Source organism: Centruroides sculpturatus, unplaced genomic scaffold (assembly GCF_000671375.1).
Source record: "Centruroides sculpturatus isolate CEXI.00-Female unplaced genomic scaffold, Cexi_2.0 scaffold885, whole genome shotgun sequence".
Taxonomy (NCBI): domain Eukaryota; kingdom Metazoa; phylum Arthropoda; class Arachnida; order Scorpiones; family Buthidae; genus Centruroides; species Centruroides sculpturatus.
The window spans coordinates 317,603-333,355 of NW_019385111.1; the positions used below are offsets into that span (position 1 = coordinate 317,603).

At 41.1% G+C, this 15,753-nt stretch overlaps 4 protein-coding genes across 4 annotated transcripts; all 4 read left to right on the forward strand.

Moving 5' to 3' along the window:
• The first annotated feature begins 3,437 nt into the window (after positions 1-3,437).
• LOC111634919 lies at positions 3,438-4,232 on the forward strand. Its single transcript, XM_023379754.1, has one exon. The coding sequence runs from the start codon at positions 3,438-3,440 to the stop codon at positions 4,230-4,232; it is 795 nt and encodes a 264-aa protein (XP_023235522.1).
• A 1,678-nt stretch (positions 4,233-5,910) lies between these two features.
• LOC111634920 lies at positions 5,911-7,263 on the forward strand. The gene has a single exon (XM_023379755.1). The coding sequence runs from the start codon at positions 5,911-5,913 to the stop codon at positions 7,261-7,263; it is 1,353 nt and encodes a 450-aa protein (XP_023235523.1).
• A 2,607-nt stretch (positions 7,264-9,870) lies between these two features.
• Positions 9,871-10,743, forward strand: LOC111634921. Its single transcript, XM_023379756.1, has one exon. It carries the CDS (start codon positions 9,871-9,873, stop codon positions 10,741-10,743), a length of 873 nt encoding a protein of 290 aa, XP_023235524.1.
• A 2,856-nt stretch (positions 10,744-13,599) lies between these two features.
• On the forward strand, positions 13,600-15,067 carry LOC111634923. The gene has a single exon (XM_023379757.1). The coding sequence runs from the start codon at positions 13,600-13,602 to the stop codon at positions 14,944-14,946; it is 1,347 nt and encodes a 448-aa protein (XP_023235525.1). The 3' UTR covers positions 14,947-15,067.
• The last annotated feature ends 686 nt before the right edge of the window (positions 15,068-15,753 follow it).

Sequence of the window (15,753 nt, forward strand, 5' to 3'; positions counted from 1 at the left end):
CAGCTCACAATCAACTTCTTCTGGGTTAAGGGGCACTCAGGTGTCCCTGGGAATGATAAAGCTGATAACTTAGCAAAAAAAGCTGCAAGCATCACCAACAGCATCCAGTATCAAGCCATTCCAACTACCACTCTCAAGACCTTAATCAAGAACATCACCATGAAGATGTGGCAGGCCGAGTGGGACCAGAGTTCCACCGGCCGCCACACCCACCAATTCTTCCCGGACATCATCTCCAGGCTCAACAACAAGCATTTCCACACTACACACTCCCTTACTCAGATGTTAACTGGACACGGGAACTTTAAATCCTATCTGTGTCGGTTTCTTAACAAAGACTCCGAACTATGCAACTGCGGTATACCGGAAAATCAGGACCCCGACCATCTCCTCTACACCTGCAGACATCACAACACCGAGAGGACTTCCCTCCGCGATGCCTCCCTGGCTGAGTATGGGCACTGGCCATGCCACCCCAGGGAGTTCATCGATCAACACCGGCTCTATCAAGCCTTTAAAACCTTCGTCTGCAGCCTAAAGCTATCCGACTACTCAGGACCCAATCAGACCCCTTCAGCGTAGTTCGACAACCGCCACTCCAGATTCGTCCACATTACCGGGCCCTTCCCGGTGAGGTAGTCTTCTATTCATAACTAAGTATTAAATGTATCTTATGTATATATGTTTCCCTGTATATCATTCATCAATTGTACTGCACCATTTGTATTTTAGCATTTAAGCACCTATGTATTTAATTATTTTATGTAACTGTTTACCGTTTTATGTTCATCCATTCTGGCACCCGTTCACCCACTTATATTACTATGATTATTAATCTTACAATTGTATCTTTTGTTCACTGTAAACCTGTATCACGCCCATCTAAATGGATCTTACTGTATCTGTTCGACCCTCCTTTTGTTATTTATCACTGCTCTGCAACTAATGTAACCTACTGCTTCAATATTACCCTGTATGCGTGTATATGCTATGTATTATCTCATCTATGATTGTACTAATGCTTTGTATAATAAACGGAACCCGGCAAGCGCAATTGAGATCTCCCCTTCCACCCCCTTTCACTTCTCTCTTTTCTTACTTCCCACCTCCTTCTACCCACTATCCCCTTCTCTTCTACAGGCAATACCATTGAGTGCGCCTTGTCTTTCAAATTCCTGTCTATAGAAACAGAGGTCGTCGAGTCGTCGAACTGGTAGGACGTGGTGAACATCACTCCTGATTTCGATCGCCGCATCGACGCCATTATCGTTCAATCCGAGTATTATTGTACACCGCTTGATTCAGCTAACGGTAAGCTTTCGTCTATCGTTTATATTTTCTGAATCGGTCCAGCCGTTCGGAAATTACGGCCCCCGGAAACTTTCGGATTTCCGGACGCTTTTTCCGGGTTCCTTCCGCTCTAAAGTGGATTTAACGCTGATTACGACGCCGTTTACGGAATTAAAATCCGTTAAGCCGTTCGCTAATTATTACGACCGGAACTTTTGGTATATCGGGCTACCGTGCGGGCCTGTCGGGCTACCGAAGAGGTCGCCGATCGGGTGTTTCTTTGTACGAAGGATTAAGAATACGTAGCGTAATTTTCGACTCGCTGCTCCTTTTTATTAATAAACTACGGCCAATTTTATATTCTCACATAGACAAAAGAGTCAAAGGTCGTTGACCTCGCCACGTGGCCGGGTTAATCTAACCGACCCTAATTCGGCGGATCGGTCGCTCGTTTTTTCGGGACCTAATAACCGTATTTTAAGACGGAATACGTTGTTCGGTCGCTTAAAAATCGTAGAATTGTTACTACAACTAAATTTAGTTATAATTTAAAAAATTCTTTTTTAAAATTTTCCCGGCTTCTGGAACCGAGTATCGCTTTATTGTACATCTCTTCGGCTAGTGGGAGAGATAAGTATACTCAGTTACACGCGGAAATAAAAATTGTTAATTATAAGTGGAACTTTGGTCAACAAAATGGACAAATCTTGTCTAGATCCAAGGGTCACTTTGACCCCGATCGACGATGAACTCGAAGGGGGAAGACAAACTCCCGACCACCATACTAATAGCGACACAGAAGAAATAGAGAATTCCCTTATAAGGGAAGCCAACAGAATGCTCGCAACTGTGTGATGGAGTTGTGCCCAGAGCACACGAATACAAACGTTAAACAAAAAGAAAGGTGCAAGATAAGGAAGTGCGTAGCGAACATGTACGGTTACCTTCACGAGATGTTCGCGATAGTAAAGGAAACAAGGAAGCAGCAGGAAAAAAGAAAAGTCAACAACCAACTAAGCACACAACAGATAACTCAACAACCCACATACAGTGACATTATCAAGAAGAACATTAAACCAAGCGCCACTACTAGAAATATACAGAGATCTCTTGGCCAGAAACTAAACGCTGAGGGCACTGGAGGATCGCACGCAGTCCTGGTGTTCCCCAAAGATCAGGATGAAGGCGAAACGAAGACAGACATGAAAAAAGTCACCGAAGAATTGAAACAAAAAATTGAGCCGCACAAACTATGTGTAAAAATAAAGGCTGTAAGAAATATTAAGGATAACGGGATTTGCATCAGAGTGGGAGACAGGGAGCAGAGCGAAACGCTTGAAAAAGCAATAAAAGAAATCCAGACCCTGCAGAACAAAATCACATGTAAAAGATTGGAAGGAAGACGACCAAGGGTCATATTCCTTAATGTACCGCAGTCCATACAAGAAGACGACGTAATAAACTGCATTTACAACTAAAATAATATCTGGAGCGGTATAGAAGAACAGAAATTTAAGGAAGAATGCAAAATTAGCACGGTACTAACAAGAGGGAGACACGTAGAAAATTGCAGACACATAGTGTTGTCTGTCCCACCAATAATTAGAAACATTCTCATAAGAGAAAAACATATCTCTATCAACTGGGCTACGATAAAAGTTGATGACTTTGTACCTCTTGTTAGATGTTACCGCTGCTGTGGTGTAGGGCATATTGCCAAAAGTTGCGATAAAGATCAGTGCTGCTCACACTGCGGGAAAAACCATCGATACACGGAGTGTGACAGATTGCAGGAGCCGCCATGCTGCATAAACTGCCACGAAAGTAACAAAGATCTGCTGAACTCAAAAAGACAGCCTACAAATCACGGGGCACTAAATCCGAACTGCCCAATCACAATAAAACTAAAGGAAGCCGCTATTAAAAGAACCGACTATGGCCTATAAACCCAAAAGGCAAAATACGCAGGAAAATATTACAACGCAGCAGAATCAGAATAAAGACACTATAAACATCCTCCAGATAAACACACAGAAGAGCAAAGCGGCATGCTCACATCTCGTCCAAGCGGCTAACGAAAAAAATATAGATATAATTGGGATACAAGAACCAAACTATATTAAAAACAAAATTGTAAGATTCGGCAGATGGGGGTGGTTTCCGGCAACACGAACAACAGACCAAAAAGCGGCTTCATAATATGTAATCCCAACCTCGACATAGCGAAAATACCCCAGCTATGCAACGAAAACATAACAACGGTTATTTTACAAGTACCTGAGCCAATCATCCTAATAAGTGTGTACTTCTCACCAGAGGAAAATGACGACAAATGCATCAGAGAACTTTCTGACGTGTTAAGAAAGATCAGTGACAGAAACATTATTATTACTGGGGACCTAAACGGGAAATCTCCCGTTTGGTTCCATGAAAAAGAGGACAGAAGAGGCAGGCTTATAACAGACTTAATGGAGGAATTTAGCTTGATCTCAACAAATATGTCTACCCATCCAACCTTCTTTACACCGTTCGCCAAGGGATGGACAGATATCTGTCTGGTCTCCGATAACATGGCACACAAAATTGACAGTTGCGAGACTCTACTCAGCCCTACCGCTAGCGACCATCGCTACATTCTAACTCAAATCCAACATGACGCACCAATCGGAAATTCTAAACCTAATTCCTTCCAAATAAAACAGACAAACTGGACAATCTTCAGACACGAGTTTGCCAAAAACTGGCAGGATTACGACTTCCTGGCGACCAACACGCAGGAGGAAATAGTAAATTATGCGAAACACTTCATTAATGCTCTAAAACTAGCAGGTGATAAGGCACTAAAATATAAAACCGTGCCGCAGAGAAAGACGCATTGGTGGAACGAATCGCTAAACGACATGAAACGGGAGGTAAACAGAGCGAGAAAGAAATACGAATGAAATAAAAACACGAGGGAGGAAAATAAATATAAGAACAACTATAAAAGGAAGCTTACACAGTATAAAAAATCAATAAATAAAACACGTACGGAATCCTGGAAGAAGTTCTGCACGGACTCCAATAAAAAAGGACCGTGGGACCTTCCATATAACCTTATAATAAAAAAACAAAAGTCCTCCTACCTCCCAGACATCACGGATCTCAACGACAGCTCTGACATCAATACCACCATAGTAAATAATGTTAGACAGATTCTAGATTACCACTTCCCGGAAGACGATCCTGACACGGACTCAACGAAACATAAAAGCATCAGGAGAACTATTCAGAACCCCATCGACACCACAAACGATAGTCTTTTTACGTTTCGGGAAGTGGATAAAGCGATCAAAAGTATGGCTAATAAAAAGTCGCCGGGAATTGACGGGATAACGGCTGAAATGTTAAAGGAAGCCTACAAAGAAATCCCAATAGCCTTCCATCACATCTTAAACTCGTGTCTAATCACTGGGTATTTTCCGAGAGAGTGGAAAATCGCTAACATTAAGCTAATACCCAAAAATGAGAACCCTAAAGAGCCAAAGGATTATAGACCGATCAGCCTGCTGCCCACAATGGGCAAGCTTCTAGACGGACTAATTATCGGCCGGATTAATTGGCACCTACACAACTCGCAAGAAATGAATAGCAACCAGTTCGGCTTTAGGCCGGGAAAATCTACCGTCGACGCAGCTCTAAATGCGAAAAAAGTGGTCTATGAAGGATGGAAGCAATATAAGCACACTATTCTGGTAAAAGTCGATTTTCACAAAGCATTCGACCACCTCTGGTGGCCGAGCATCCTCAAACGACTTCGCAATACTGGCTGCCCGAAAAATATTTACAACCTCACTAGAGATTACTTAAATAACAGAAGTGTTCAATACAACGGTAACAGTTTCTCCATTAATCGGCCCACGAACAGAGGGTGCCCCCAGGGATCGCGAAGCGGCCCTGGACTCTGGAATATTGTTTGTGACGAGCTTTTAAATTTATTCAATAATAACAAGGATATAACGATACAAGCCTTCGCCGACGATTTGCTACTAATGGTGACACATCAGAATGTGGACAAGCTGGAGGAAACAACTAATACTTACTTAAAACAGATTTACGAATGGAGCAGTGAAAATAAGCTACCCATTAACTTCGGTAAAACAACAGGAATGGTGTGCAAGAGAAGGAACAAGCACAACAGATTGCAACGACCGCCGAGAATTTTCATCAACAGTAACAAAATCAAAATCGAACAGGAATTAAATTACCTAGGCATATGGTTCGATGATAAGCTCAATTGGCATACCCACGTCTGAAACATCTGCAGACAAATGGAGCAAAAAACAAACTTGATGAATTGGATCACTGCGAAAATGTGGGGACTTAATTATGCCAACACGAAGCTTATATACAGTCGATCCCCCTATAAGATCATTGATTTTTCCGTTTTATCAGAATTACATGTTGTACGAGTCACTTAGATTTTACAAATACGTGTGCCGGGCTGTGAACGGCTCACATATTTGTAAAATCTAAGTGACTCGTACAACATGTAATTCAGATAAAACGGAAAAATCAATGATCTTATAGGGGGATCGACTGTACTCGGCGGCCATCGAACCAGCACTGTTGTATGCAGTCATGGTGTGGAAAGAAGCCCTGGAAAACGTGCATATGAGAAGGAAATTAACATCGATCCAGAGGAAATTCTTGATTAAGATAAACAGGGCATACAACACCGCCCCCACAAATGCACTCCAGATCATGGCCAACACTTTACCGATCCATCTCAAAGCTAAATACATCATATGGAATTGGTACTTAACAGCAAAAAGCACACAACACGGATACGACATTCCCGGATATGACGAGATCTACCATGAAATAAAAAACAATTGTAAAACCATCGATATCACAAAACCCAACTTCCGAATTGATAGGAAACTAAAAAAAGACGAATTCATCGAACACCCGGCTGGCAACATCAATTACACAATCCACTGGGATAACGACAACAATAAAGAAATAAAATCTAAATGGAAAATCTATACAGACGGCTCTAAAAATGACAACGGCACCGGTGCGGGATTCATCGTTAAGAATAATAATGATAGGACTACTTATCAGCATTATTACAGCATGGCCACACAGTGCACAAATTCGCAGGCAGAGATGTTCGCACTCTTGAAGGCAATTCAGCACATCCAGAACAATATCGACATCTTCAAAGGCAGCATCTCTATCCTGACAGACAGTAAAGCCGCTCTGCATAATTTAAACCAATTGACTCACCCTACCGCCCTGGCAAAAAGACTATATGACGCCGCTAACACCCTTGGAACAGTAAGAAAGTTATCTTTCGGGTGGATTCGTGGTCACAGTGGTGTCAAAAGTAATGAGATCGCTGATAAACTGGCCAAGTTAGGAGCCAGTAGCAATATCTCTCCTTCTTTTACGGACACCCCGCAGGTGGGCGTCAAAAACTACATCATGTCCCTCATTGAAAAGATCTGGCAACACGAGTGGGAAACAGGGAGAAACTGCTTCCTGTTTATTCCCTCAATTCAAACAAGAAAGAAAGCAAAACACTACGTCCCAAACAGCCTTACCACGCAAGTACTACTGGGACACGGAAATTTTCCGGCCTATCTTCATAGGTTTAAGCTTAGTGAAAACGACAAGTGTGACTGTTCCGACGACGAAATCGGCGACGCTGCGCACTTTGCTTTTCTTTGCACCAAACACGATAACTACCGAACGAAACTTATGCACGAATACCTCACCAACAACCCAAGATGGCCCCCAACTGAGCACAAAATCTTCGAGAATAAGACTCTTTGGAGAACTTTCGAAGAATTCATTTACAACACTGGTGCCCTCGTAGTAAAAAACTCAGAACATCAACGATACAACACAGAAGACACATCAGAAGACGAGAATAACCTACAAGAGGAGAGCATGGACGATAACTCCGACGAGGAGGAGTCGTCGTAGCTCACTTTCACCAGTTGGACTCCAACCAAATACTAATTGTCGCGAAATATTATATGTAATTCTTTCCTAGGAGTAATTATTATGTTTTCATATAATGTGTCAAAGTGACCATACGCTTGCACTGTAAATATTGTATATAGTATGAAATTTTATACTCCTTATACTAATTGTTTATTGCCATTTTATCTCTGTATTAATTTTATGTATTTTTATGTAACTGTATGTTTTTATTATTACAATAAATGCCGATGCAAGCGCTCTCTGGTCCCATGCCTTCTCTTCACACTTTACTTACCTACTTTTCTTCACACTTCAAATCTCAAGCTGTCTCTTCTTTCCGTTTCTGATAGGGCATAAGTCTGAATCATATCAGACAGCCCTCTTAAACCTTTAGTAACATGTCTATAGAAACAAAGAGGGCGTACAGTCGCAAAGTGGTAAAGTTGTGCTTACTTCAGCTCTTGGTTTAAGTGGTGATATTTTCTGTTGTGGTGCACCTAGGAAGGTGATTCAGGTATCGTTGGATTCGGAATAAGGAGGGGAGTAAAACGACGTCGAGTTTTTGAAGATAGGCCCACCCGTTTTTTGGGGGCGAGCGCTGAAAGTTGGGTGTTTTTCGGCACCGTTTTTTGGACAAGTTCGTTCGATTTTCCGGAATGGAATACACACTCTGAAGGACATTATCGAAGTGAGTAAAATCCTAAAATTTGGTTGACCTATGACCCTTAGTTACGATTATATCCGTACTTTTGTGTTTCGGCTTTGGCGGGCCGCATCGGGCCGAATTTTCGTTTCCGGGGGAAAATTTTGATGTCATCAGGAAGAAGAAGCCAAACCTTATACCCTTGCCAAATTTCAACTTACTGGGACCCATAGAATTTAAATAACGGCAAGTTTTAAAATTTAAGAATTCTATCACTTGACGAGGTCAACGAACTCAACGGCTTTCTAACGGATTTTTACGTCATATTCAGACGGCGTGGCGTACATTAGCCGTTCGGCGCAGCTGATCGGCGTTTCGGAATTATATACGGGAGGAGGACGAACGCAGGACTTGGACTTCTAGTTTTGGCATAAATAATTTCTGCTTTGTATCAGTGTTGGTGTAATTAATATTAATTGTAACAGTTTGGTTGTATAGATTAATTAGTTTTTAAATTAATTATAATCTTAGGTTTATCTATCTTTTCTAACTGTATTGTTGAGTATAACTCAACTCTACAGTTTGCTGGGCACTGAGCCATCTTTCTACACAAGACATAATCTTCTAGTTTTTAAGTTTCCGTTTATTTAATTCTGGGTATACACCATTAGTTAGTGTAGTGTACTATATTAGCATGGAGGAATTAGACCACGAAGTGGAACAAAGTCAAGAGAACACCCAAGAAGGTGATGTTGAGAATATAACGAACACTTGCAACAGTTCTATTAGTAACACAGTGGAAGGGAAAATCCTAAAAGAAGCTAGGACCCAAATGAAGAGAATTTTAGACCTTCTTCCTGAACCGTACAAAACTAACATAAGGAGCGAAGATAGAAAAGAGGTTAAGGAAAGGGTTGTACAGCTGTATTCAGCAGTAAAACAAATGTACGGAATCCTTACAGATTGGAGATCGGAGAGGGAAGAACAGAATACTTTAACACCAGAATTGGTAGAAACTATTAAAGAAATCAAAACGAAAGTACAACAATCAAACAACAACCCAAGTCAAATAAGCTATGCGGATGTTACTAGAACAAATCTAAATGTACTCCAGACACAAAGCCAAAACACAAAGGATATTATTAACAGTAGACAAGACAATGGAGGGAGTGCGGTATTGATTTACCCGAAGAACGAGCAAGGAGAAGCTACAAACATGGAGGAAATAGTAACAAAAATAAAGGAAAATGTACAACCCAAACAAATTAAGGTAAAAGTGAAGGGAATAAGGAAAATAAGAGGCAACGGTGTTTGTATTACGGTGAATAATAATGAAGAAGGGGAAAGACTTAAAGGTGCTGTAGAAGAGATAAAGGAGCTGGAAGATAATATTAAGTGCAGGGTTTCGGGGAAACGTCAGCCGAAAATCATCTTAATCAATGTGCCACATGACATATCGGAGGAAGAAGTAATTGAAACAATGGCAAGACAGAATAACATATGGAATGGCTTGGAAGAAGAGGAGGTGGGGAAAGGTTGTAGGATAACAACAATAATTAAAAATAAAAGGGCAGAGGGGAGAGGAAGGCACATAGTCTTAACTGTAACATCTGAAATAAGGAAAATATTAATGAAGCAAAGGTTTATAGCACTATCATGGTACACGGTCAAGGTGGACGATTTCATCCCCGTGCAGCGATGTTACCAGTGCTGCGGATTTGGCTATTGGGCCCGTGATTGTGGGGGAAAACTTCAGTGTAGCCATTGTTCAAAGCAGCATAGATATAGTGAATGTAAATTAAAGCAAACAATCCCCTTATGCATTAACTGTAAAAAACATAATATAGGATTACTATCAGATAGAAAATTGGCTACTAACCATAACGCTTTTAACAAAGAATGTCCTCTATACAACAGAGTTAAGAAACAAATAATCAAAACAATTGATTATGGACAGTAAGACTATGGACATTCCAAATCAGAGTATTAAAAAAAGATATACTCAGCAAAATAACAACAATAGTGATATTATAGAGGAGGACACACTTAACATTATTCAATTAAATAAGCAAAGGGGTAAAGCTCCAAGTTCTCTTCTGGTCCACAAGGCTAATGAGCTTAAGACAGATTTGGTTTTGATTCAGGAACCATATAATATAAATAAGGAAATAATTGGACCGGGAAGTTGGCTACTATTGTACAAGCCTACGGACAAAACCCCCAAAACTTGTATTGGGGTCAGGAACAAAAATATAGACATAGCTCTGATTCCTGAATTATCATCAAGCATTATTACCACTGCAATAATACAGACTAATATCAAAGTATTCTTACTCAATGTTTACCTCTCGCCTTACATGGAAGATGAGAAGGGTGTGGAGGAGATCGCTAATGTACTTAAGAAGATTAATTCGAGAAACATAATTGTAGCTGGGGATATAAATGCGAAATCGCCTGTTTGGTACAACATCCAAGAAGATAAAAGGGGAAGAATGATAGTCGATCTTATGAAAGAATACGATCTTATCTCGGTCAACATGTCTGACCATCCGACCTTCTTCACGGCACAGGCGAGGGGATGGACGGATGTCTGTCTTATGACAAATGAATTGGCTCAGAACATCAAGAACTGTGAGACGCTACTGACAATAACGGCAAGCGACCATAGAATCATAAGTACTCAAATTGGTACTATGAAGCACAGGAGCCAGAGGCAAATTAATTATGTTAAACATATAAATTGGGAATTATTTAAAAGGCTTTTCAACGATAATTGGACAAACACGGGAAATAAGTTTACCATCAGCGAGGGGACTAGTGTCTATATATACTGTTAAAATTTCGTAGAGATATCTTTATTAGTTTTCGAGATATCTTAAGTTTAAATTTTAAGAGATTCTCCCACTTAATGAAGCAGGTCAACGACCTCGTTATATACAACGGACTCAACGAACAGTAACCGTCATCGGTTTTTCCCATTACGTCATAAGTTTAGCCGATCGGCGCGGCGTTTATTCGCCATTCGGCGTAGCGTTCGGCGTTTTACAGATAATACTATTCGGATAAGCTAATATTAATATTAGAGAGGAGAGCAAGATACAGACATGGAAGGAAAATTTATTGAAGAGTTTACTGATGAGGCTTTCGAAATAGTTGAGGAGGTTAAGCAACACATTAAAGAAAACCCTGGGGGTAAACTGTCCACAAGAGAGCACAAGAACTTCATGATCGAACAAATAGTAAGGGTGATCCAACTAGCAGAAAAAACGATGAAAGAAAATATTAAAAAAGAGGGAAATATAGATAAAGATTCAATTAAGATTATGAAGGAAGAATTCATAAACATATTGGGAAAACACACAGAGAAAACAATACAGGAAATTCAGGAGATAAAAAGAGAAATAGACGATATTAAAAATGCCGCTAAAACCAAATCTCAAGAAAAAGAAAAGGGAGTTAATTTAAAAATAGAATTAAAAGAGTTGGTTAAACAGAGTACGGACAAAACATTACAGGAAATAGAAAAAATAAAGGGAGAAATAAATACAATAAGTAATCAAAAACCACAAACAGAGGAAAACAAAAAATACAGCGATGTTTTGAGACTAGGTAGCGGACAACCGGATGTGAATCTTCAACCACCAACTCCACAGTACTCAGTACTAATATTTAGCAAAGAAAAAGAGAATACATCACAACAAAGTAAAGAGATATTAATTAGCAAAATAGATCCGGCTGATTTCGGAATTGGGGTTAAAAGGATTAGACCCATCAATGGTGGTGGAATAGCAGTAGACGTATGTGGAACGGATGATATAAATAATTTAAAAGAAGCAATGAGACAGGTAAAAGAACTGGAAATAAAGGAGAAGACAAGGAAACTACCTAGAATTAAATTGGTCTCTGTACCAATTCACATAGAAAGGTCAGAAATTAAGTCACGGCTATACGACCAAAACTTCTGCTTCTGGAACAACATGTCTAGAGAAATAGTTGAGCAGGGAATTGAAATTTTGTACAAAGTGCCCCAAAGAAACAAGGAGTGTATAACCTGTGTATTAGAAGTTTCTGAATTAATAAGGAAAGTTATGATAAAAGAAGAGAAGATTAACATTGGATGGACGAGGTGTCAGGTGTACGACGTTGTTCCAATAATCAGATGTTATAAGTGCTTGGACTATGGGCACTTTGCACGCAGCTGTAAAGAATCTTCAGTGGTGTATGGTCACTGTGGAGGGAGTCACCTCATAAAGGATTGTGACAGGAAATCAAAGGCTGATTGTGTTAATTGTAAAAGATACAAGTTAGGTAACAGGGAGCACAACTCACTGGATAAAAATTGTCCAATCTATGTTAAAGCACTTCAGAATTACATCAGGGGGGGTAAATAGCTGCTGCAGGTCATGTAAGCTATCACAAGGGTTGGTAGCAGTACCACCACAAGTTGTGGTGGTATTTTTTCTGTATAAAACAAATCTCTGTATTAATAGAAATTGTCGGAAATCTATAATTCTTTTTGTACGCCAAGTGGGGCAAAAATTTCTGTTATAAGTTTTAGTCTGTATCTGTATGTGTTTTGTAAATATGTAAATTTTATTTTGTTCAATAAATAGAACCCGGTGCAGACGCCCGTGGGGTCCCATGGGGGGCCCCTGATTGCACTCTCCTTCCCACTTTCCTATCACACTAGTTTCTTCTTCCCGCTACTTCTTCATACTTTCCTACTCCCTTCTTTCCTACTTCTACAAGGGCCTAAGTCTGCTGCTGAATGCGGATAGCCCTTCTACTTCTTTTTACTGGATGTCTATAGAAACACCTCCAGAGAGGCTACTTCCCCAACACCTGGAAGTTGGCCAGCGTGAAATTTATCCCAAAAACTGACAACCCATCCGAATGCAAAGACTATAGGCCCATCAGCCTCTTGCCGGTTGTGGGAAAAGTGCTAGATGGGCTGTTAGTAGGCAGAATAAATTGGCATCTTAAACAAAAAAACCTAATAAACGACAAACAGTACGGATTCAGGCCGGGGAGGTCAACAATCACAGCCCTTGAAAATGCTACAGCATTCATCAAGGAAGCGTGGGAGAAGGACAAGCATGCCCTCCTGATCAGTGTAGATTACAAAAAAGCGTTTGACCACCTGTTGTGGCCTTCTATCTTGTTCAACCTTAGGAATGCCCACTGCCCCAAAAACATATTCTACTTAACTAAAGACTAACTGACCGACAGAGTGGCGGGCTTTAACAGCAATAATATCAGCATCAGGAAACGGGTCACCAGGGGATACCCCCAGGGCTCCCGCAGCGGCCCTGGGCTGTGGAACCTAGTGTACAACGACATGCTCAATTCTATTCAGACGGATGGGGACACCCACATCCAGGGCTTCGCGGATGACACATTAGTGATGATCAGACATCAAAACTGTGACATGCTGCAGAAAAATGGTAATGAAATTCTCAAGAAAATAAACCAGTGGAGCAAAGAGACCCATAAACTACCTAAAGTGCGAGGCCCTGGTTTGCACGAAAAAATCTAAAAGAAAACAACTACAACGGCCGCCATGTCTCTACATAGACAAACATAAGATCAGAATAACGTCCCATCTAAAATACTTGGGTGTACTCCTAGACCCCACCTTGAGCTTTAAAACTCATATTGAAGAGCTCTGCAAAAGAGTAAAACAAAAAGCCAATATGATCTACCACATAGCTAGAAACACCTGGGGAATCAGCCAAAAGCATTTTAAATTAATTTACAAAGGGGCAATCGAGCCAGCGCTGCTGTACGCAGCACAAATCTGGGGAGAAAGCGCAAATCTAGTCCACCTAAAAAGAAAGTTGTTATCAGTGCAAAGAACATTTGCCATCAGGTCCTGCCGAGCATACCGGACGGCGCCGACTGATGCCCTCCTGGCTATTGCAAACATTACCCCCATCCACATCAAAATAAACAGTGTGATACGGACTTACAATCTCATGAAAGTAAACAAAGACCATCAAACAAAGGGGAGCGAATTTGCCCCCACCGACAGCGATTCACAAGCAGAAGAAGATCACAAAATAACCCAGCTAATAAAAAGGCACGGCATCGACAATTACATAAACAACACTGTGGACCAGCACCACCCTGCGGAAAGAAACAATATCCATATAAGCAGGGAAGACGGAAGCCTTGGACCCAATTATAACTGGATAATCTACACTGACGGGGCTTGCAACGAGAAAGGCACTGGTGCAGCCGTGGTAATTTACAATGGTGACAACACTGTGGCTCACGAAAAATATTACAAACTGGCTAGCTTCTGCAACAGCAACCAAGCCGAACTATGGGCCATGGAGAGGGCCCTATTCCTCTTAGTCAAAAACATCAAAAATCTCAAGGGCTCCATCAACATCTGCACTGACAGCCGCAACGCCATACGTTGCATTAATGGTAAGAAAAAGAATACCTCCCTGGGTGTAAACATCCAACACCTGGCCCGACACATCAGCAAGAAGAGGAAGCTCATCTTCAGCTGGATCCCAGGGCACTCCGGCTCCCAGGGAAACAGCAGGGCCGACAAACTGGCAGCAAACAATAACCAGCTCTCAATCTCGTTCGACAAAATTCCCATAAACCACATACATAAGTATATAAAAGACAATACTATTAAGGAATGGCAACGTGAATGGACACAATCGTCAACGGGAAGAACCACTTATCAGTTTATACCATCTATCACGAATAGACAAACCATGTCCTACCTTACCCCCACCTACAGTATGACCCAGCTATTAACCGGCCACGGGAACCTGCCGAGCTACCTGCACAAGATCAAGAAGAAAAGCAGCGACAACTGCAGCTGTGACGACATGACAAAATGTGATATTGAACACATCCTTCTTTACTGCCCCTTGCACAACGCTGCAAGGGAAGAACTAATAAACTTATGCACCCAAGACAGTAAGACATGGCCCTTGCCATGGGATTACTTTCTGAGCACAAAGAAGACCTACAAACAGCTCGAAAACTTTGTCTCCCAATGCGGACTCTTCAGCTAATAGGGGAACCCCCAACCCTAATGAGCCATCAACGAACCAGCAATCACCAATGAGGAAGCAAGTCACCGCCCTAGAAGCCCTCCAATAGAAGAATTATACAAAGGACAAAATGTATATGGAAAATTTTACACGACATTGTGTAAGCACTAATTTGTCATAATATTGATGCAGCATAATGTATATATAGCTGTAGTGCAATGTAATCATCGAATGGATACAATGTAAATACTATATGTTATCGGTGCAAAGGTATAATGTTTTTAGCACAAACAACACTGTAACCGGGAGATCTTTTGTTCCAGGTAGTCACCTGGTACCTCTAACCAAATTGGTCCTTGTATATAATTGTTTCTTGTCTTATAAATAAATGCGATGCAAGATGCTAATGAGATCCCTACCCCCATCTCTCTCATCTTCACCTCTATCGTTCTTTCTCATCTCCACCTCCTTCCACATCTATCACCTCACACCCTCTTCCCCCCTCCCTCACTTTCCTTACCCCTTCTTCTGATGGCTAAGTCTGATGACAGCCTCCCCTCTTTGTGACTCATGTCTATAGAAACAAGAGAGCGACGAGTCGCGATATTGGGCAGTGGTGGAAAATTCAGCTCCAGTTTGAAAAGTGATTTTACAAAAACTACTCGGATTACATAAGAACCCAATATACCGATGGATTCGTCTTGATGAGAGGAACCGTTTGATGCCAATTTTTTGTGTCAAAGGTCAATATTTTTGGAACTGGAAACATTTAAAGTTCGGCAACTTTGGAGTCCGCTTAACCGGAAAATGACTACCGGTTTTCCGGAA

Bases quoted from the DNA above. Each gene is read 5' to 3' on its own strand.
- LOC111634919 (XM_023379754.1), top strand. From the start codon at position 3,438: ATGGGGGTGGTTTCCGGCAACACGAACAACAGACCAAAAAGCGGCTTC.
- LOC111634920 (XM_023379755.1), top strand. From the start codon at position 5,911: ATGGTGTGGAAAGAAGCCCTGGAAAACGTGCATATGAGAAGGAAATTA.
- LOC111634921 (XM_023379756.1), top strand. From the start codon at position 9,871: ATGGACATTCCAAATCAGAGTATTAAAAAAAGATATACTCAGCAAAAT.
- LOC111634923 (XM_023379757.1), top strand. From the start codon at position 13,600: ATGATCTACCACATAGCTAGAAACACCTGGGGAATCAGCCAAAAGCAT.